Raw genomic sequence first — 15,754 nt, 5'->3', positions numbered from 1 at the left:
TTCAGTGTTAGGAAATCAGTCATAGTGAAACTGTAGTTGCAACTCCTCTTCAATGAGAGCTCTCATATTGGTCACTACATCTGCATATGGCTCACTGTGCCCACAAGAGAAAAAATGTTTTTGCCTACTATTGGACACATACAATTTGATTATAATAATATTTATCAGAAAAAACTGCTGTATTTCATCCTTTAAAAAAAGGTTTATTGAGTTGAAAAATTCTCAGTTATCATGAGTAGACATTAATATAAGGCTGAAAATCAAGAGCATTAGACTGAGAGTGGTAAGTAGTAAACTAGTTCTCAACCTATCAGTATCAACTCACTCAACTTCTCTGGAATTCATCACAGTCAGAAACAAAAGGTAGTAGTAGCTGGTCCATAGCTACTTCAAAGAACTGTTCTAAAAATATAAAAGGCTTTTGGGGCGACGAACATTCCGTTCTAGCACTATGGCTCAATTTGTCCGTAACCTCACGGAGAAGGCCCCGGCGCTGTTGAACGGCCGAGCCATAGAACCAGCTGTTTCTCCAAGGAGCCCTAGTTCTTTTATTGGACAGTGGCAATAAGAAACTAACATCTAGATGCTAGCTTCTGTGACTTATTCGAAGCCTCGATTGGCCACATTTTGGTACCACGCCAAGGTTGAGCTGGTTCCTCCAACCCCTGCTGAGATCCCTAGAGCTTTTCAGAGCCTGAAAAAAATAGTCAATAGTGCTCAAACTGGTAGCTACAAACAGCTTACAGTTAAGGAAGCCATGCTGAATGATTTGGTGGCCACTAAGGTGTGGATGTGGTTTTATGTCAGATAGATCATAGGCAAGTGTGGCATCATTGGCTATGATGTTTGAAGACCAGTCTTTAACATCTGATTATATTTGACTTATCTGAGTATTCTTGGACCATGTGTGATCAGACTGCTATCTGAAAAAAATATGTCAAAAATCCATGTTTTCTCCATCAAACAGTACATAGAAGGTCACAATTTCTCTTGATATGAAGTTGGGTTGTCTTTCACTTTGATACGTTAATACAGTCTAAATGCAAGTCTGTTTAGCCTGAAATTGGAAAGGATATATGTGACTATGTCAGCCTGGTACATGAATATTTGAAGGTAACATTTTAATTTGAAATATATGATCTTTAAGCTTTATTTCTAGAAAGCGGGGGGGAAAGCCTTGAGAAAACTCTAACTTGCTACAGTAGGAGACGTAATATTAATAATACCGTGTGCCAAAGTGATGTAGTTAAATGATGTCAAGTAGCTAAAAAGAATAAAATTTGGACTATTTCTTTTTGCTAAAATCCCAGAAAGACCCTATTGACAAAAGCTATGTCTGGCGTTTTTGTTTTTTTTTTTTTGCATCCTTTTTGTTTTCTCTTTGCTGCGACAGTGGGTCCAATTGTCACCTGTGGCATATGTATCAGGCTCTGTAAACCTATATCCTGCTCTTGCCCTATAATCCATCTTTCTCTCCTCAATAAATGTCATTTTCATGCTTGCCTTTAAAAAAAAAAAGCTATATCTGTAAATGTTGGGGTGCTTCTTGTCAACTTGAATATAAGCCTCCCCAAGAGAGAGTAGCAGGGTGGTATTTTAATTATGTATTTTTGTAACATTTTTAACAGGACAGAGCCATGACCTAAATTTTAAGTCTAATTTTGATGATGTGTTATTAATATGTCTGGTTTTATTATCTGTCTTTGCAAAAATAAAATATCCTACACTTTTTTAAAAAATAAAATAAAAAAATAAAAATATAAAAGATGATGAACAAAAAAAGATACTATCATGCAGTGAACAAAGATTACCTGGATTATCAGTACCTCTGGCGAGAGGTCCCCAAACCCATCCCCAGGTTAGATGATTCACTAGGAGAAATTGCAGGATTCAGCATACAATCATGTTTACAGCTAAGATTTATTTAGGCAAAAGGATATAAGGCAAAATAAGCAAAGGAAAGGCACATGGGCAAGGCTGAAGGAAACCAAGTATAAGCTTTTAAGAGTCCTCTCTTAATGGAGTCACAAGAGATGTGCTAAATTCCTCCAGCAATGAGTTGTGACAATACTCACAAAGTGTGTGAAGTGTCATCTAACCTGGACCTTCCTAAGAAACTCAGTACTCATGGTTTTTATTGGAGGCTGTATGTGGGTACCCTCTGCCTAGCACATGTCAAAATTCCAAACTCCCAAAAGAAAAGCAGGTACCCAGCATAAATCACACTGTTTGTCCAAATACTTTAGGCACAGCAAACCTACCACCCTTACCATTTTTGAAAAGTTTTATATCAATATAGGGAACTGTTTACCAGGCAAGGGTTAACCTATCAAGCAGGCAATCTAAGGAGAGACAATCTCAGGCCTGCTATGTTAATTAACTCTCTTCTGCACAGTACCCTAAGTATATTGTGAAAGAATATTAAAGAGAGTAAATTATTATGCCTCATGCCAACTTCAGAGGTATTAAAGTCTTAAACATAAAAAAACTGAAATAATTAGAAGATTATAAAATAATAATAAATAGCTGACATTTGTTGAGGTGTTGCCATGTTCCTGGAGTTAATAAGTGTTTTATACATACAACCTCAGTTAACATTCACAGTAATCCCATGAGGTAGTCAGAGATGATACTCAAAATACTCACCAACCAGTATCACAAGAGGATTATATGACTATTATACCATTCAGGTATGGACTTCTTAACATAGGCCTGAAGTTAGGTACTGTTATTATCTTCATTTAAAAAAAGAAGCTGGGCGCAGTGGCTCACACCTGTAATGCTACCTCTCTGGGAGGCTGAGGCGGGCGGATTGCTCAAGGTCAGGAGTTCGAAAACAGCCTGAGCAAGAGCGAGACCCTATCTCTACTATAAATAGAAATTAATTGGCCAACTAACATATACATAGAAAAAATTAGCCGGGCATGTTGGCGCATGCCTGTAGTCCCAGCTACTTGGGAGGCTGAGGCAGTTGGATTGCTTGGGCCTAGGAGTTTGAGGTTACTGTGAGCTAGGCTGATGCCACAGCACTCACTCTAGCCTGGGCAACAAAGTGAGACTCTGTCTCAAAAAAAAAAAGAAGAAAAAAACAAACAAACATAGAGGACCCAGGACACACAGCTACTACATGACAGAGATGGGATTTTAATATGGCTTGTTCCAGAGCCCTTGCTCTTAGTCACTATGCTATAATGTTTCTCCATGCATAGAATACTTGCATGGCCCTACAATGGGAAAGGATGTCTTACACACACACACACACACACACAGGCACATAAAGTAAAAACTATAAAGCAAAACATTACTAAATTTAATCACATCAAAATTAAAAACTATGAATTGTAAAAGACATAAAAAACAAAGTTAAAACAAAAGCCATGGGCTGAGTGATTATCTGCAACACATTAAATAAGAATTAAATCCCAACCACATAAGAAACTTTTCCATATCAGTAAGAGTAATTCACATAAAAGAAAACAAAACAGCCAGTAAATACATGAAAAAATAACAAAATCAGTAATGATATAAATGTAAATATAAATGATACACCATTTCACACTCACCAGACTGGTTAAAATTTTAAAGTCAGACAACAGCATATGCAGTGAAGACGAGGACAACAGAAACTCTCAGTCACTACTGGGAAGTATAAATTGGTAAAACCATTTTAGAAAGAAATTTGGTAGCATCTAATAAAGTTGAAAATACACTATTCCTAGGTTTATATCCTTGGAATGCTATTGCTAGGTTTATATCATAAAGAAACTCTAACTTACAGGATCGAAGAGAATTGAATAAGAGTGTTCATTGCTGCGCTGTCTAGATACTATTATTACTAGTGAAGAATAACTCAAATGTCGATTAGGGGGACAGAAAAATACTGATATATTCAAATGTTAGAATATAATATAGCAGTAAAAATAAACTAGAACTACAACATAAATACACGGGTACACAAAAACATAAAATTGAGAAAAAAAAAGAAGTTGCAGAACATTGTGTCACTTATGTAAATTGTAAAACAAAACCATTGTGTATTGTTCATGGAACATAAATGCATTAAATGTTAAAAAGAAATGAAGACAACCTACACAACATGCCTTAGATCTCATTATTTTTAAATAAGGCACATTAAAAGAAACCCGTTGCTTATATTTACTACTAGAGTTTTACTGAATGTATTGTTTACTACATAATAAAGCCTTCTCTTCATGAGAATACATCCATATAAGAGGGGGGAAAGGGCTGAAAATTAATTATCTAGTTTGTTATATCAAGAATTTTTGAAAAGAAAAACAAACTAAAGTAGAAGGAAGGAAATAAAGATATGAACTGAAATCAATAAAATAGAAAATAAGCAAATACCAAAAAATCAGCAAAGCCCAAATTTGGTTCTTGGAAATGAAGAAAAAGAGAGGAAATACCAATTACCAATATCAGAAAGGAAAAAATAGACATCATTATAAAACCTTAAAGACTTTAAAAAGATAAGAAGATAATTCTAAACAACTTGTACCAATAAATGACAAATTCAGATGAAATGGACAAAGTCTCAAAAACTAATACAAGAAGAAACATATATATAAATTTTAATGGGCCAATATCTATTTTAAAAATTAAATCTATTATTAAAAACCTTCTCACAAAGAAAACTCCAGGTCCAAAAGGCTGAATTCTGGTAAATTCTTCTACATACTTAAGGATAAAGTAACATCAATTGTATAGAAACTCTTCCAAAGGTCAGAAAAATGGAGAACAGCAAGACCTTGATACCAAAACATGACACCACCACCAAAAAAATAAAAAGGAAAGAAAATTATAGAGCAGAACAATCTTGCTCATGAACATAAATACAAAAAGCATTAATAAAATATTAGCAAATCAAATTTAACATTTAAAAAAGATAATGCATCACAACTAAGTGAATGTATACTAGGAATGGGAAGGTAGTTTAATATTTGAAAACAAAGTAATGCAGTCCCCACACTAAGAGAAAAAAAATATCATTTCATTATCTCAATAGATATAGAGAACACATTTGGTAAAATTTAATATTTTTTCACAAAACAAAAATTTAGCAAATGAAATAAAAAAGAACTTTGGTAATCTGATAAAACCCTCCTCTCCTCTCCCTCTCAAAAAACTTTAATAGTTGTGAACTTTAAAGCTTTCCCTCTGAAATTCTATCCCCATTTTATTGAACATTATATTGGTGGTCCTAACCAATGCAATAGGAACAAGGTGGGATGGGGAGGTAATTTGCAAATGGTATGATTATATAGTACACACAGACATTCCAAAAATATCCACAGGCAAATTATTAGAACTAATAGGTAAATTATTGGAAGAACAAGTTAACAGACTACAGGGACCAAGGACCTTGGCCCCCTAAAGGGTCACTGAAAAATCACTGACACAAGGCAGACTGATTAATAGGAGAAAAGGCATACAAATTGATTTAATGTGTATACACAGGAGTCTTCAGACCCAAATATAACAGGGCAATTGTCTATTTTTATGCAACAAAGTATGGACAGCCATTTAGAAATATGATTGGACAAAAAGAATATGATCTAATGCTCACAGACTGAGTGGGGAAACCCAGCAAGGGTTGTCTGTCTAGATTCTTCTTGGCCTCTATAAGCATATGGGAGTCTTATGACTTACAGTCAAACAAGATAGGTTGGATAATTTCTTTATGGCCTGTTTTGTTTTTTTTTTTTTGGAGACAGAGTCTCGCTTTGTTGCCCAGGCTAGAGTGAGTGCCGTGGCGTCAGCCTAGCTCACAGCAACCTCAAACTCCTGGGCTCGAGTGATCCTTCTGCCTCAGCCTCCCGGGTAGCTGGGACTACAGGCATGCGCCACCATGCCCGGCTAATTTTTTCTATATATATCAGTTGGCCAATTAATTTCTTTCTATTTATAGTAGAGATGGGGTCTCGCTCTTGCTCAGGCTGGTTTTGAACTCCTGACCTTGAGCAATCCGCCCGCCTCGGCCTCCCAAGAGCTAGGATTACAGGCGTGAGCCACAGCGCCCGGCCTTATGGCCTGTTTTTTACACAGAATAATTTTAGGTTGTATACCTGTCTTCAGGAGAAGAGGTTCTGGTTTCTATGACCCGCCTTGGGGAAGAGCAATTGTAGTTTCTATGGTTTGAGAGAGAATGCAACTGAGAGACAGAAGGTCAGAGAAAAATTTCTGCTTCTGAGGCTAGTTCTGAAACCTTCATTTTGGGCTACTGTTTTCTGAGCCCTAAAAAGACAAAAACCAAGTAAATTTGTATATATGACAAAAACTTAGAAAATAAAATTATAAAAGTGGTACTATTAACAATACCAAAAATCAAACATCTAAAAATAAATCAAATACATGTAACATTTTATAGAAAAGTACCAAACAGCAAGAAATATTTCTAAAGTCCCAAATAAATGGAGGAATATACCTTACTAATGAATTGGAAGACTACTATAGATATATCAATTCTCCCCTAACTGATCTATACAGTCAATGCAATCCCATTCAAAATCCCTGCAGGTCCTTTATGGAAACTGACAAACTTATTCTAATATTTAAATGGAAATACAGAAGGCTAAGGAAAGCTAAGAAGCTAGGGAAATCCTGGAAAAAAATGAAGCTGGAAGACTTATAGCAAAACTTTAAACCACCTATATTAAAATAATGTAAGGCCATTAAGGCAGGAATAATGATTCTCATTTCTACAGTGAAATCTGATTTCTATAGAAGCATAGAAATAGGTAAAAGTTAACCAGCCATTGTTCCCTAACTTCCCTACTTCTGTAATTGCTTGCTGCTTAAGTGCCATCCATTCTTGACAGGCGCAAGATTTGTGACTTCCCCAACCAATTCTATAGATAACATTGGTATTGTAAAATCTAAAACATAGTGAGACTCTGTCTCAAAAAAAAAAAAAAAAAAAAAAACGAAAGAAAGAAAGAAAGAAAAAGAAGCACCACATGTTCTCACCAGCAAATTGGTATTAATTGATCAATACCTAAGTGGATATACAGGAATAACACTTATCAGGCGTCCGGCAGACAGGAGTGGGGAGGAAGGGATGGGTATATACATACATAATGAGTGTGATGTGCAACATCTGAGGGATGGACATGCTTAGAGCTTTGACTCTGGGGGGGAAAAGGGAGACAGGCAACATATGTAATGTAAACATTTGTACCCCCATAATATGCTGAAATAAAAAATAAAAAATAAAATAAAAAAATAAAATAAATACTGATAACCTAATAGAGGCACTTCACAAAAAGGATATCCTAATACACAATAAACATATGTGAAGGCGTTCAATGAGTACTTATCACAAAACACAAGACAAATCTCAATGCAATACTACTATGTCCCCACCAGAATAGCAAAAATGCAAAAAGATAGATAACAAGTGTAGACAGAAAGTGACATTTCTGGAATGTTCATTTACTGCCATTGGGAGTATAAACAGGTATGATCACTTTGATAAAATGGTATCTGTATACATAAGCATAGCCTATAACCCAGGAATCCCTCTCCTACATATTGTACCGACAGAAATGAATAAACGTTCCCCAAAAAGCATACAGCAAAATCTTCACAATAGTGCAATTCACTAAAAAACTGAAAATAACCTAAATTCCCAATACAATAGGATAAAATAAGTTATAATACATACATATAAAATACATATTCAAACAAAGGACTATGATATAGTAAGAATGAACAAACTACAACTGACAAATGCATAATATTGATTAAAAGAAGCCAGACATAAAATATGTCTATGATTCCATTTAGATAGAATTCAAAAACAGATAAAACTAATCTACAGTAAAAGCAATCAACACTGGTTGCAGGGTGAGACAATGACTGAAAGGAACAGGAAGGGAACAATTTGGAGTGATATGATACTCTATTAATATATCTTAAGCTGGATGATTGTCAAGCATATACATTTATCAAAACTGCCTGGGCTATCTGCAGAAGATTTGTGCATTTTATTGTACATAAATTATACCTCAGCAAAATACTGACAGCATTTCAACAAATAAATAGCTAGGATTCTAGACAAGTATTATGCAAAGTAGTCCATCTAGAACTATTTGTTGGGGTCCTTGACATGATTAGGAGTTGGTACCAGAATGTACAGCAACATACTGTTTCTTTCAAAGAGAAAGTCTACCTATAAAAACTTCAGGTGAACTAAATAGTGGGTTGATTTCGACTGTATTAGAAGTGACACAGTTGACATACATACTAGTGAAAGCTCCTTTTTGTGACCTGGACTGAAATGAGCATCATTGTAGAGATCAAGAAAAGTGATAACACGCTACAGTTCTTTTGGGGATGAGTTATAGATACTAAATTTAAGCTACTTTATAAAGGGGTAGCCTTACAAAAAATAACAGGAAAATATCTAATCCCACAATTTTAAGATCAATCATATGAATTCTCTCAATAACAGGCACCCTGCAGGAATTCTGTTTTGCACAACTTCCAAAGAGAGCTGAACAGATGGAAAAGAGATGTAAATCTATTTCTTTTAAATTTGCATTTGAGGCCGGGCGCGGTGGCTCACGCCTGTAATCCTAGCACTCTGGGAGGCCGAGGCGGGTGGATTGCTCGAGGTCAGGAGTTTGAAACCAGCCTGAGCAAGAGCAAGACCCCCGTCTCTACTATAAATAGAAAGAAATTAATTGGCCAACTAGTACATATAGAAAAAATTAGCCGGGCATGGGGGTGCATGCCTGTAGTCCCAGCTACTCGGGAGGCTGAGGCAGGAGGATCGCTCGAGCCCAGGAGTTTGAGGTTGCTGTGAGCTAGGCTGACGCCATGGCACTCACTCTAGCCTGGGCAACAAAGCGAGACTCTGTCTCAAAAAAAAAAAAATATGCTTTTGAGAATTTGCTTTTTACAGAGTTCCTGGCTGAACAGCAGTGGTGCGAGCTTCAGGCCTCAGCCTTATCTCAAGGGCAGAGTCACATCTCTAACCATAAAGCCTGCCTCCAAGAAAAGGCAGGGGGCCAACTCTTGGACTTTGACATCCTGCTGCATCTGCTACAGAGCAGATTCAGCAATACCCTGTTAATTTGGCTACAGTCATAAATCTTTTTCACCCCCTAAATAAAAATCCTGAGTACCTTATTCTCTATGCCAACACTATCTCCCTCTCTTTCACTGTGTTGGCCCTTTTTCCTGTGTGGAAAAAGTAAAATAAACTTTTTCTTGTTTCTATCCTAATTTTTGTCTGGAGAAATCTTTCTCAAAACCCACCTGCTCTAGCTCACACCCTAACACTTTAAGGAAAAGAAGAAACAGAAAAAGCAAGACAAGCTAAATAAAGATGGTTTAAGATGGCAGAGTAAAGTCCAAGTGTACCAATAAATGCAAACATAAAAGAACTAAACCCACTGGTTAAGAGAAAAAGACAAATTGATATTTTTTTAAATAATAAACTATTTGCTATGTATCAATAAGGTTGATAGTAAAAGGAGGGACAAAATAAAAATAAAATCAGTAAGATATACTACTATGTGAGGGGGGAAGTGGTCTAAAGATAAAAAGCATAACTAGGGATAGAGAAGATCACTAAATAACGACCAAAGTCCAATTCACCAAAAAACAATTCTAAACAGGTACACAACAAAATAAGCTTAAAATTTACAAAGCAAAATATTCACAGAACTTCAGAGCAAAAATGGTAAACCCAGTATCACACCAAGAGATCTCAACATACTCTTCTCAACTTTTGTCATCAATCCTCCTTCCTTTTCTCAGACTGTCTTCCCTTTAAATAAGAAGAGAAAGACACTAAGACATCATCTTGTTTCAAAGCACAGAATGAACTTTGATGGCTTCCCATCACACATACATGATCAAGGATGAAACTCATGGATCTTAAGGACTAACAGTCAATCAGATACACTCTCTGAACTCTATTAGAGAGAAGGCTACTTTGTCATCAGTCGCAGGAACAATGAACTGAAAACGGTGAACCTCTAAAAAAATGTCAAGTAATATGCGGCTTATTGCGCCATCTGTTGGACACCATGTTAATTTGCACTTCAATCATACTCTAAAAATCCTAGTAAGAAAGCACATAAGGCCCTAAACTGCAATCTTTTCTTAACTTCCATTATCTAAGGAGATGAGATGCTCTCACCAAATTAAATGAGTGCACTCTCTACGTTTATGCAACTTAAGCTTCTCGTAACAATGTCTATTGTTTTTAGGTCACAGGTTTATATGAGTATAGAAAATTATATTACCTGAAATCCACTTGGAATTTAATATGTCCACAAAGACTGCCAATTTTCCCATACAACTATTGAATAATATTCTATATACTGAATACTCACAATGAGTCACTTTAAACACCCCAGTTACACTTTACTCATATGATATGTTATCCACATTATTTGCAATGTTTCTTAAAATACACACATATAAATGCACAGTAGGTCTTCTAGCACTTACCTATACCTGGTTCCCTCACCTTCCAGGCACACAGGAAGATTACACTTCCTGACCCCTTCGTACTAACTTATGTGGGAGCATATAATTAGTTCACGTCAACAGATTGTGACTGAAAGCCCCATGTGCCACTTGCAGCCCAACACAAGTAATAGCATGCGTGAGATCCCCTGGCACTCTCTTTCTCTCTACCACAGTGACAAGAAGGGGCTTCAAAAGATGGTCAAGCCCCAAAATCAAAGCTGCTAATATCACTAAAGACAGTTGTCCCTGAGAGCTGTCCAGACCTTCAACAGACTTTCTAACAGTAAAAAATAAAGTTTTACTGTGTTAAGCCACTAAGAGTTGGAACTTCGATGCTACCTCAACATAGCCTAGCCCAGGGTCTCTCAACAGTGGCAATACTCCCATCTTAGGCTGGATAATTCTTCGGTGTGGGCCTGTCCTGTGCATTATACAATGTTAAGCAGCATCCTTGGCCTCTATCCACTAGATGCCAAGTACTGTTTGTCAATGTGAAAATCAAAAATCTCTAGATGTTGCCCTCTTCCCCCCATCTTTGAGAACCACTGGCATAGCTTAAACTGACCAATATAGTATATACATATGTATGTATGTATGATGAATATATGTGTGTGTATATATATATGTGTGAGTATATTTAAGTCAATTGTTACATATTCCCCATGATTTATTATACACTAGGATCAGATATTTTATAAGCCTTTAACAAATATGAATTCCTAATAAGTTAATTAACTAATAAGGTCTCTCTATAGTAATGTAAACAAATATAAATTCATACATACTATGCTGTTCATTTCGGAAGACTCATAGCTCCCAACCGGATGGACATTTCCAATGGGTTCCAAGCCCTCTTCATCCCACATGTATGTTCCATCAGAGCTATCAGATGGAGAGAGTTCAAATGAAGAACCAGCTCTGTAATCTGTATCTGGTGAAATCAAGTTATTCCCAGAAGTATGTTTTGTACATTCACTCCTGTCTTCAATTTATTTAAAAAGAGAGAGAGAGAAAAGTTATTAATTCACAAAAATATAATTATTTCTCATGTTCTAAAAATATAAGTCCTAATAATTTGACATATTATAGAAAAAAAGTTGGCCTAATAAAGCATTCATAACTACCATTTCCTGTATCCTAAACAATAAAAAAAAATCAACAGGAAAATATTAAAAATAACTTGATGAAATACACAAAAAAAATTCATTTAGCCATCTTTTACTTTTGCAAAATTTCTAAAACTATAAATAAAGCCTCATGTTCCTTTAATATTTCACAAGATATTTACTTTTAACCACTGGCCAAGAAACTCCTTCTTCTGCGTATATTACTTAACCTCATAGTTGACTCCATACAAGGAAAAAAACATAGGCAATCACTTTTAGAAGATCCACAAACAATCAAGATTTTATATGTGTATCTCTAGGCATGACCTTGATTAAACCATGTGCCTATATCCAATCTCTTCAGTTTGTTCTTTTTTCAGGTATATGAGCACACAATACATTTTCTGCAGCATTTAGTGCCAGGATAACCAAATATAAGAGGAAATGTTTAACAGGTGCTATCACATTTTCTTCAATTAAAAAAATAAATAAATAAGGCTCCTCTGGAAGTATAACTATAAAAAGGAAAATCTGTCCTTGCTAAACAAGGAAAACTTCCTAGGATAAAAATCTATTAGATTAAACATAACCTATATTATCTCATTTATCCTTTGGTACAGCTTTACCCTTAATACATAGTAATGAAATGCTACCCTGAGGGAAGAGATGGTTTGTTTATTAGTATGCCACTGGCTGGGGGTAATGGGGGAAAAATCATTTGGAAGCACTGTCTATACTAAGGAGGAACAGGCTTGCGTATGATAGCCAAATAAGAGCAAAGATAAGAATAGTTTTATTAAAGTTGTTTTACAGGCCAGTGCGGTGGCTCACGCCTATAATCCTAGCACTCTGGGAGACCAAGGCAGGTGGATCGCTCAAGGTCAAGAGTTTGAAACCAGCCTGAGCAAGAGCGAGACCCCGTCTCTAATTGGCCAACTAAAATATATATAAAAAAACAATTAACTGGGCATGGTGGCACATGCCTGTAGTCCCAGCTACTCAGGAGGCTGAGGCAGAAGGATGGCTTGAGCCCAGGAGTTTGAGGTTGCTGTGAATTAGGCTGACGCCACGGCACTCTAGCCTGGGGAACAGAGTGAGATTCTGTCTCAAAAAATAAACAAATAAATAAAGTTGTTTTACATATGGTGAAAAATAGAATAGGAAGCAACAGTCATAGGAAGATAAATGCTGCCCCACTCCAATTTAATCTAGATTCATCCTTCTGTGAAATTGATAGTATCTTGGAATTTATCTGAAGATAATTCTGAATATAAGTTCAGTTATATTTCTAGAAGAAAGCAAATAAACTTAAGGATATCAATATTTACCAGAGACACTTATATCTATCCATTCATCAGTTTTACTGAAGGATTTTTCATTTTCCTTGGAGGAATCAAATATATCCTGTGGTGGTACATTTTCATGTTTTTCTTCTTTGAGTGAAATTTCCTCTGGAGTTATTCTTGTTCTGTTGGAGTCTTCTATATCTATAAAATCATCACTAAAGTCTTCACTTAAATCATTCTTATCAGAAGATGACAAAGAAGACAAAGAAATGTCATCCACATCATCACTCAAGTATCTAATTTTAACATCATGTTTTGCGGTCTGGTCATTTTCTGTTCTATAACTTTCATTTTCAGTTAGTTTTTGGTCCTTACTAGTAGCTCTCTCGTTAGCCAAAACTGTAGCATCTTCCTCTATACATGCATCAGCAGGTGAGTTTTTATTTCCATCCACTGTGATAGTCCCAGAAAATGGAGGTCGGCTAGATTTCAGTAGAGAAGAATGAACCATCCTATAACCTAAAGTGGAAGTTACAGCTGGGCCGTTTGGTAAAGCCAATTTCTTTCCACCAGCAGCATAAGGCCTGTTAAATCCATACCCCAAATGTTCATTCCCATTGAGTACTTCTGACTGCCGGGAATTTCTTGTTAGCATACTTGACCGTAGAGGCACTCTAATGGATAGCTGTTGGTTCTGATAAGGCTTTGTAAGCTCTACAGCTCTATTGAAGGAATGTGATCTGGTTATAGATGAAGGTGGAAGGAATGAATTCTGAATGGAATGTGAAAAACTTTGTGACCTTACCATTTTTTCACAAGTAATAGATTTAATATTATCTGGGGACTGTGCTAAGCTTTCTCCAGAACTGCTTCTGGTGGCACAGGAGTTTGCTCTTGGCCTTTGTATGCTACCAGCCGATCGGTTTCCATAAAATCCATTCAACTGTGATTTTGGAGCACTGACTGAAGAATATGAAGTCCTTCCTAATAATGAGCCTTTGGTGAATTTACCCAAATTAGATGGTCCAGAAAAAGACTTTTGGTTTAACTCCTCTGTTGATGATACAAACATAGTGGATGGCTTTGCTAACTTTGATGTGAGTAAAGAAACACTTTTCAAACCTCCCTTTATGCCATTTTTATCAAACATTCCTTGAGTAGGAGCATGTTTTTCAGGATCAATTAATTTATCATGTGAATTCTGAGTACTGCAGGGCTCTTCAGCACCTTGTGCATTAAGTTGGTATTTATTTGCTTTTCTCCAATTAAATGAATGGGATGATGGACAATCAGAGCCATTATTTTTGATGTAACTTTTGACATTACTATTCTTAGAAGTTCCTAATAAATTAACAGGTGTCCCATTTGGCATTGGCTGCAATGTACTTCTTACAGATTTTGTTCCATACTTTGGCAACTTGGAACCCAAAAATGTCTTGATTTGTGTTTTTTCTTCCATGAGCTATAAGGTACATTTGTTCTTAAAATTTGACAGAATCTAAGGAGAAAAGAAAAAGTAGATTAAACATTCCTAAATAAGGATAATTCCATGAATTATTACATAATAAGTATATAAATACTATATACCTATAGTATTATACTATAATATACTATACTATAATTACACGCAGAAAGGCCCAAAAGCTACTTATGATTTCTACAGAACTCTCAATAAATACTAAATGTCCTAATTAAATTAACAACTTCATGCTGGAAGAAAATAAAGAACATTTTTATAAACAGTTGTATAAACTTGGGATATGGATGATGATAGCAAAATCCAGAAATAATAAAATTAGACTACCAAATCTGACTTATAAAAAAATAATACTTTTATAATATATCTTCCAATTTCCAATTAAAATAACTTTTTCACTTTGGCTAATATTCTTTCCTTTAAAATTAAGAACATATAACTTTTTTTAAATGTACATCATCTTATAAAAACTGGAATACATTTTAAAAGCTTTAATCACTAATGTCATAGGAAGAATGTAGGCCAAGAACACAGTAGTAACAAAAAAGTTCTTTTGGAATTAAGGGTTGATATAAGTTGTCATTTTAAGCAACTATCTATCTCAAAAGAATTTCCATCCAGTGACACTAAAGTTAGTGCCAGATATGCATGAAATAACATTTTTTCTTTTTTACTTTCTCTTAATATTGTTCTCTGATATGGTATTATCATTGAAATATAATTGGTGTTTGCAATTAAAAAGATATATTTTGGGGGAAAAAAGTTAGCTCCAGGGTGAAAAGTATAAAGATTTAATAAAGTCAATTCATCCATTAATCTCAATCCTTTAAATTTATTTTAAAGATAATATAAAACTACAAATACGAAATGGTTTAATGCCCACAAAAGAGCATAAAACTAGAAAAAACTAGTGTCCTCTCTTTGAGTAATTGTTTAATAATTATAACATGTCACATGATGAGATTATAAAGATGAAATGGCAATATTAAAATGTTCTAATATGAAAAGAAATATAATATGGTCACTATATGCTCACTGTAATTATATAAAAATTCTATAAAAACACAAACAAGGGCAAAATGCAAATTTTAAAAATGCACACCTTAGGGTCACTAATTTTTTACAGACACTTTTATAGATATTTTATAGACATTTTTTCATATGACACTGCTTCTAATTTGACAAATTTTGTTAATTAAAAAAATTATTCCAAGTCAACCCTAGCCTAAGAATTAGAGTATAAGTATTATTATGTCAAAAGTAAATGTTTACTATGTTTGACATATTATTATGTCAATTATATTAATATGTTTGACATATTATTATGTCAAAAGTAATGTTTACAAATCATATGCACTTCCATAAAGATGGTGGGGTGAAAG

At 35.1% G+C, this 15,754-nt stretch overlaps 1 protein-coding gene across 8 annotated transcripts in view; it reads right to left on the bottom strand.

Moving 5' to 3' along the window:
• Nucleotides 1-15,754, bottom strand: part of CCSER2 (coiled-coil serine rich protein 2) — a 174,370-nt gene that overhangs the window by 122,639 nt on the left and 35,977 nt on the right. For 7 of the 8 annotated variants that reach the window (XM_076010189.1, XM_076010188.1, XM_012764693.2 and 4 more), the window contains exons 2-3: nucleotides 12,938-14,393; nucleotides 11,289-11,485 (exon numbers count right to left, since the gene is read on the bottom strand). In XM_076010189.1, the coding sequence (XP_075866304.1) occupies nucleotides 11,289-11,485; nucleotides 12,938-14,354 (1,614 nt within the window). In that variant the 5' untranslated portion in view covers nucleotides 14,355-14,393. Of the gene's footprint in view, nucleotides 1-11,288; nucleotides 11,486-12,937; nucleotides 14,394-15,754 lie in introns of those variants that run through there. The other variant, XM_076010190.1, reaches the window with a different exon arrangement.

Source organism: Microcebus murinus, chromosome 14 (assembly GCF_040939455.1).
Source record: "Microcebus murinus isolate Inina chromosome 14, M.murinus_Inina_mat1.0, whole genome shotgun sequence".
Classification (NCBI taxonomy): domain Eukaryota; kingdom Metazoa; phylum Chordata; class Mammalia; order Primates; family Cheirogaleidae; genus Microcebus; species Microcebus murinus.
The sequence above is the reverse complement of the archived record's forward strand: the minus strand, read 5'-3'. Positions and strand labels throughout refer to the sequence as shown.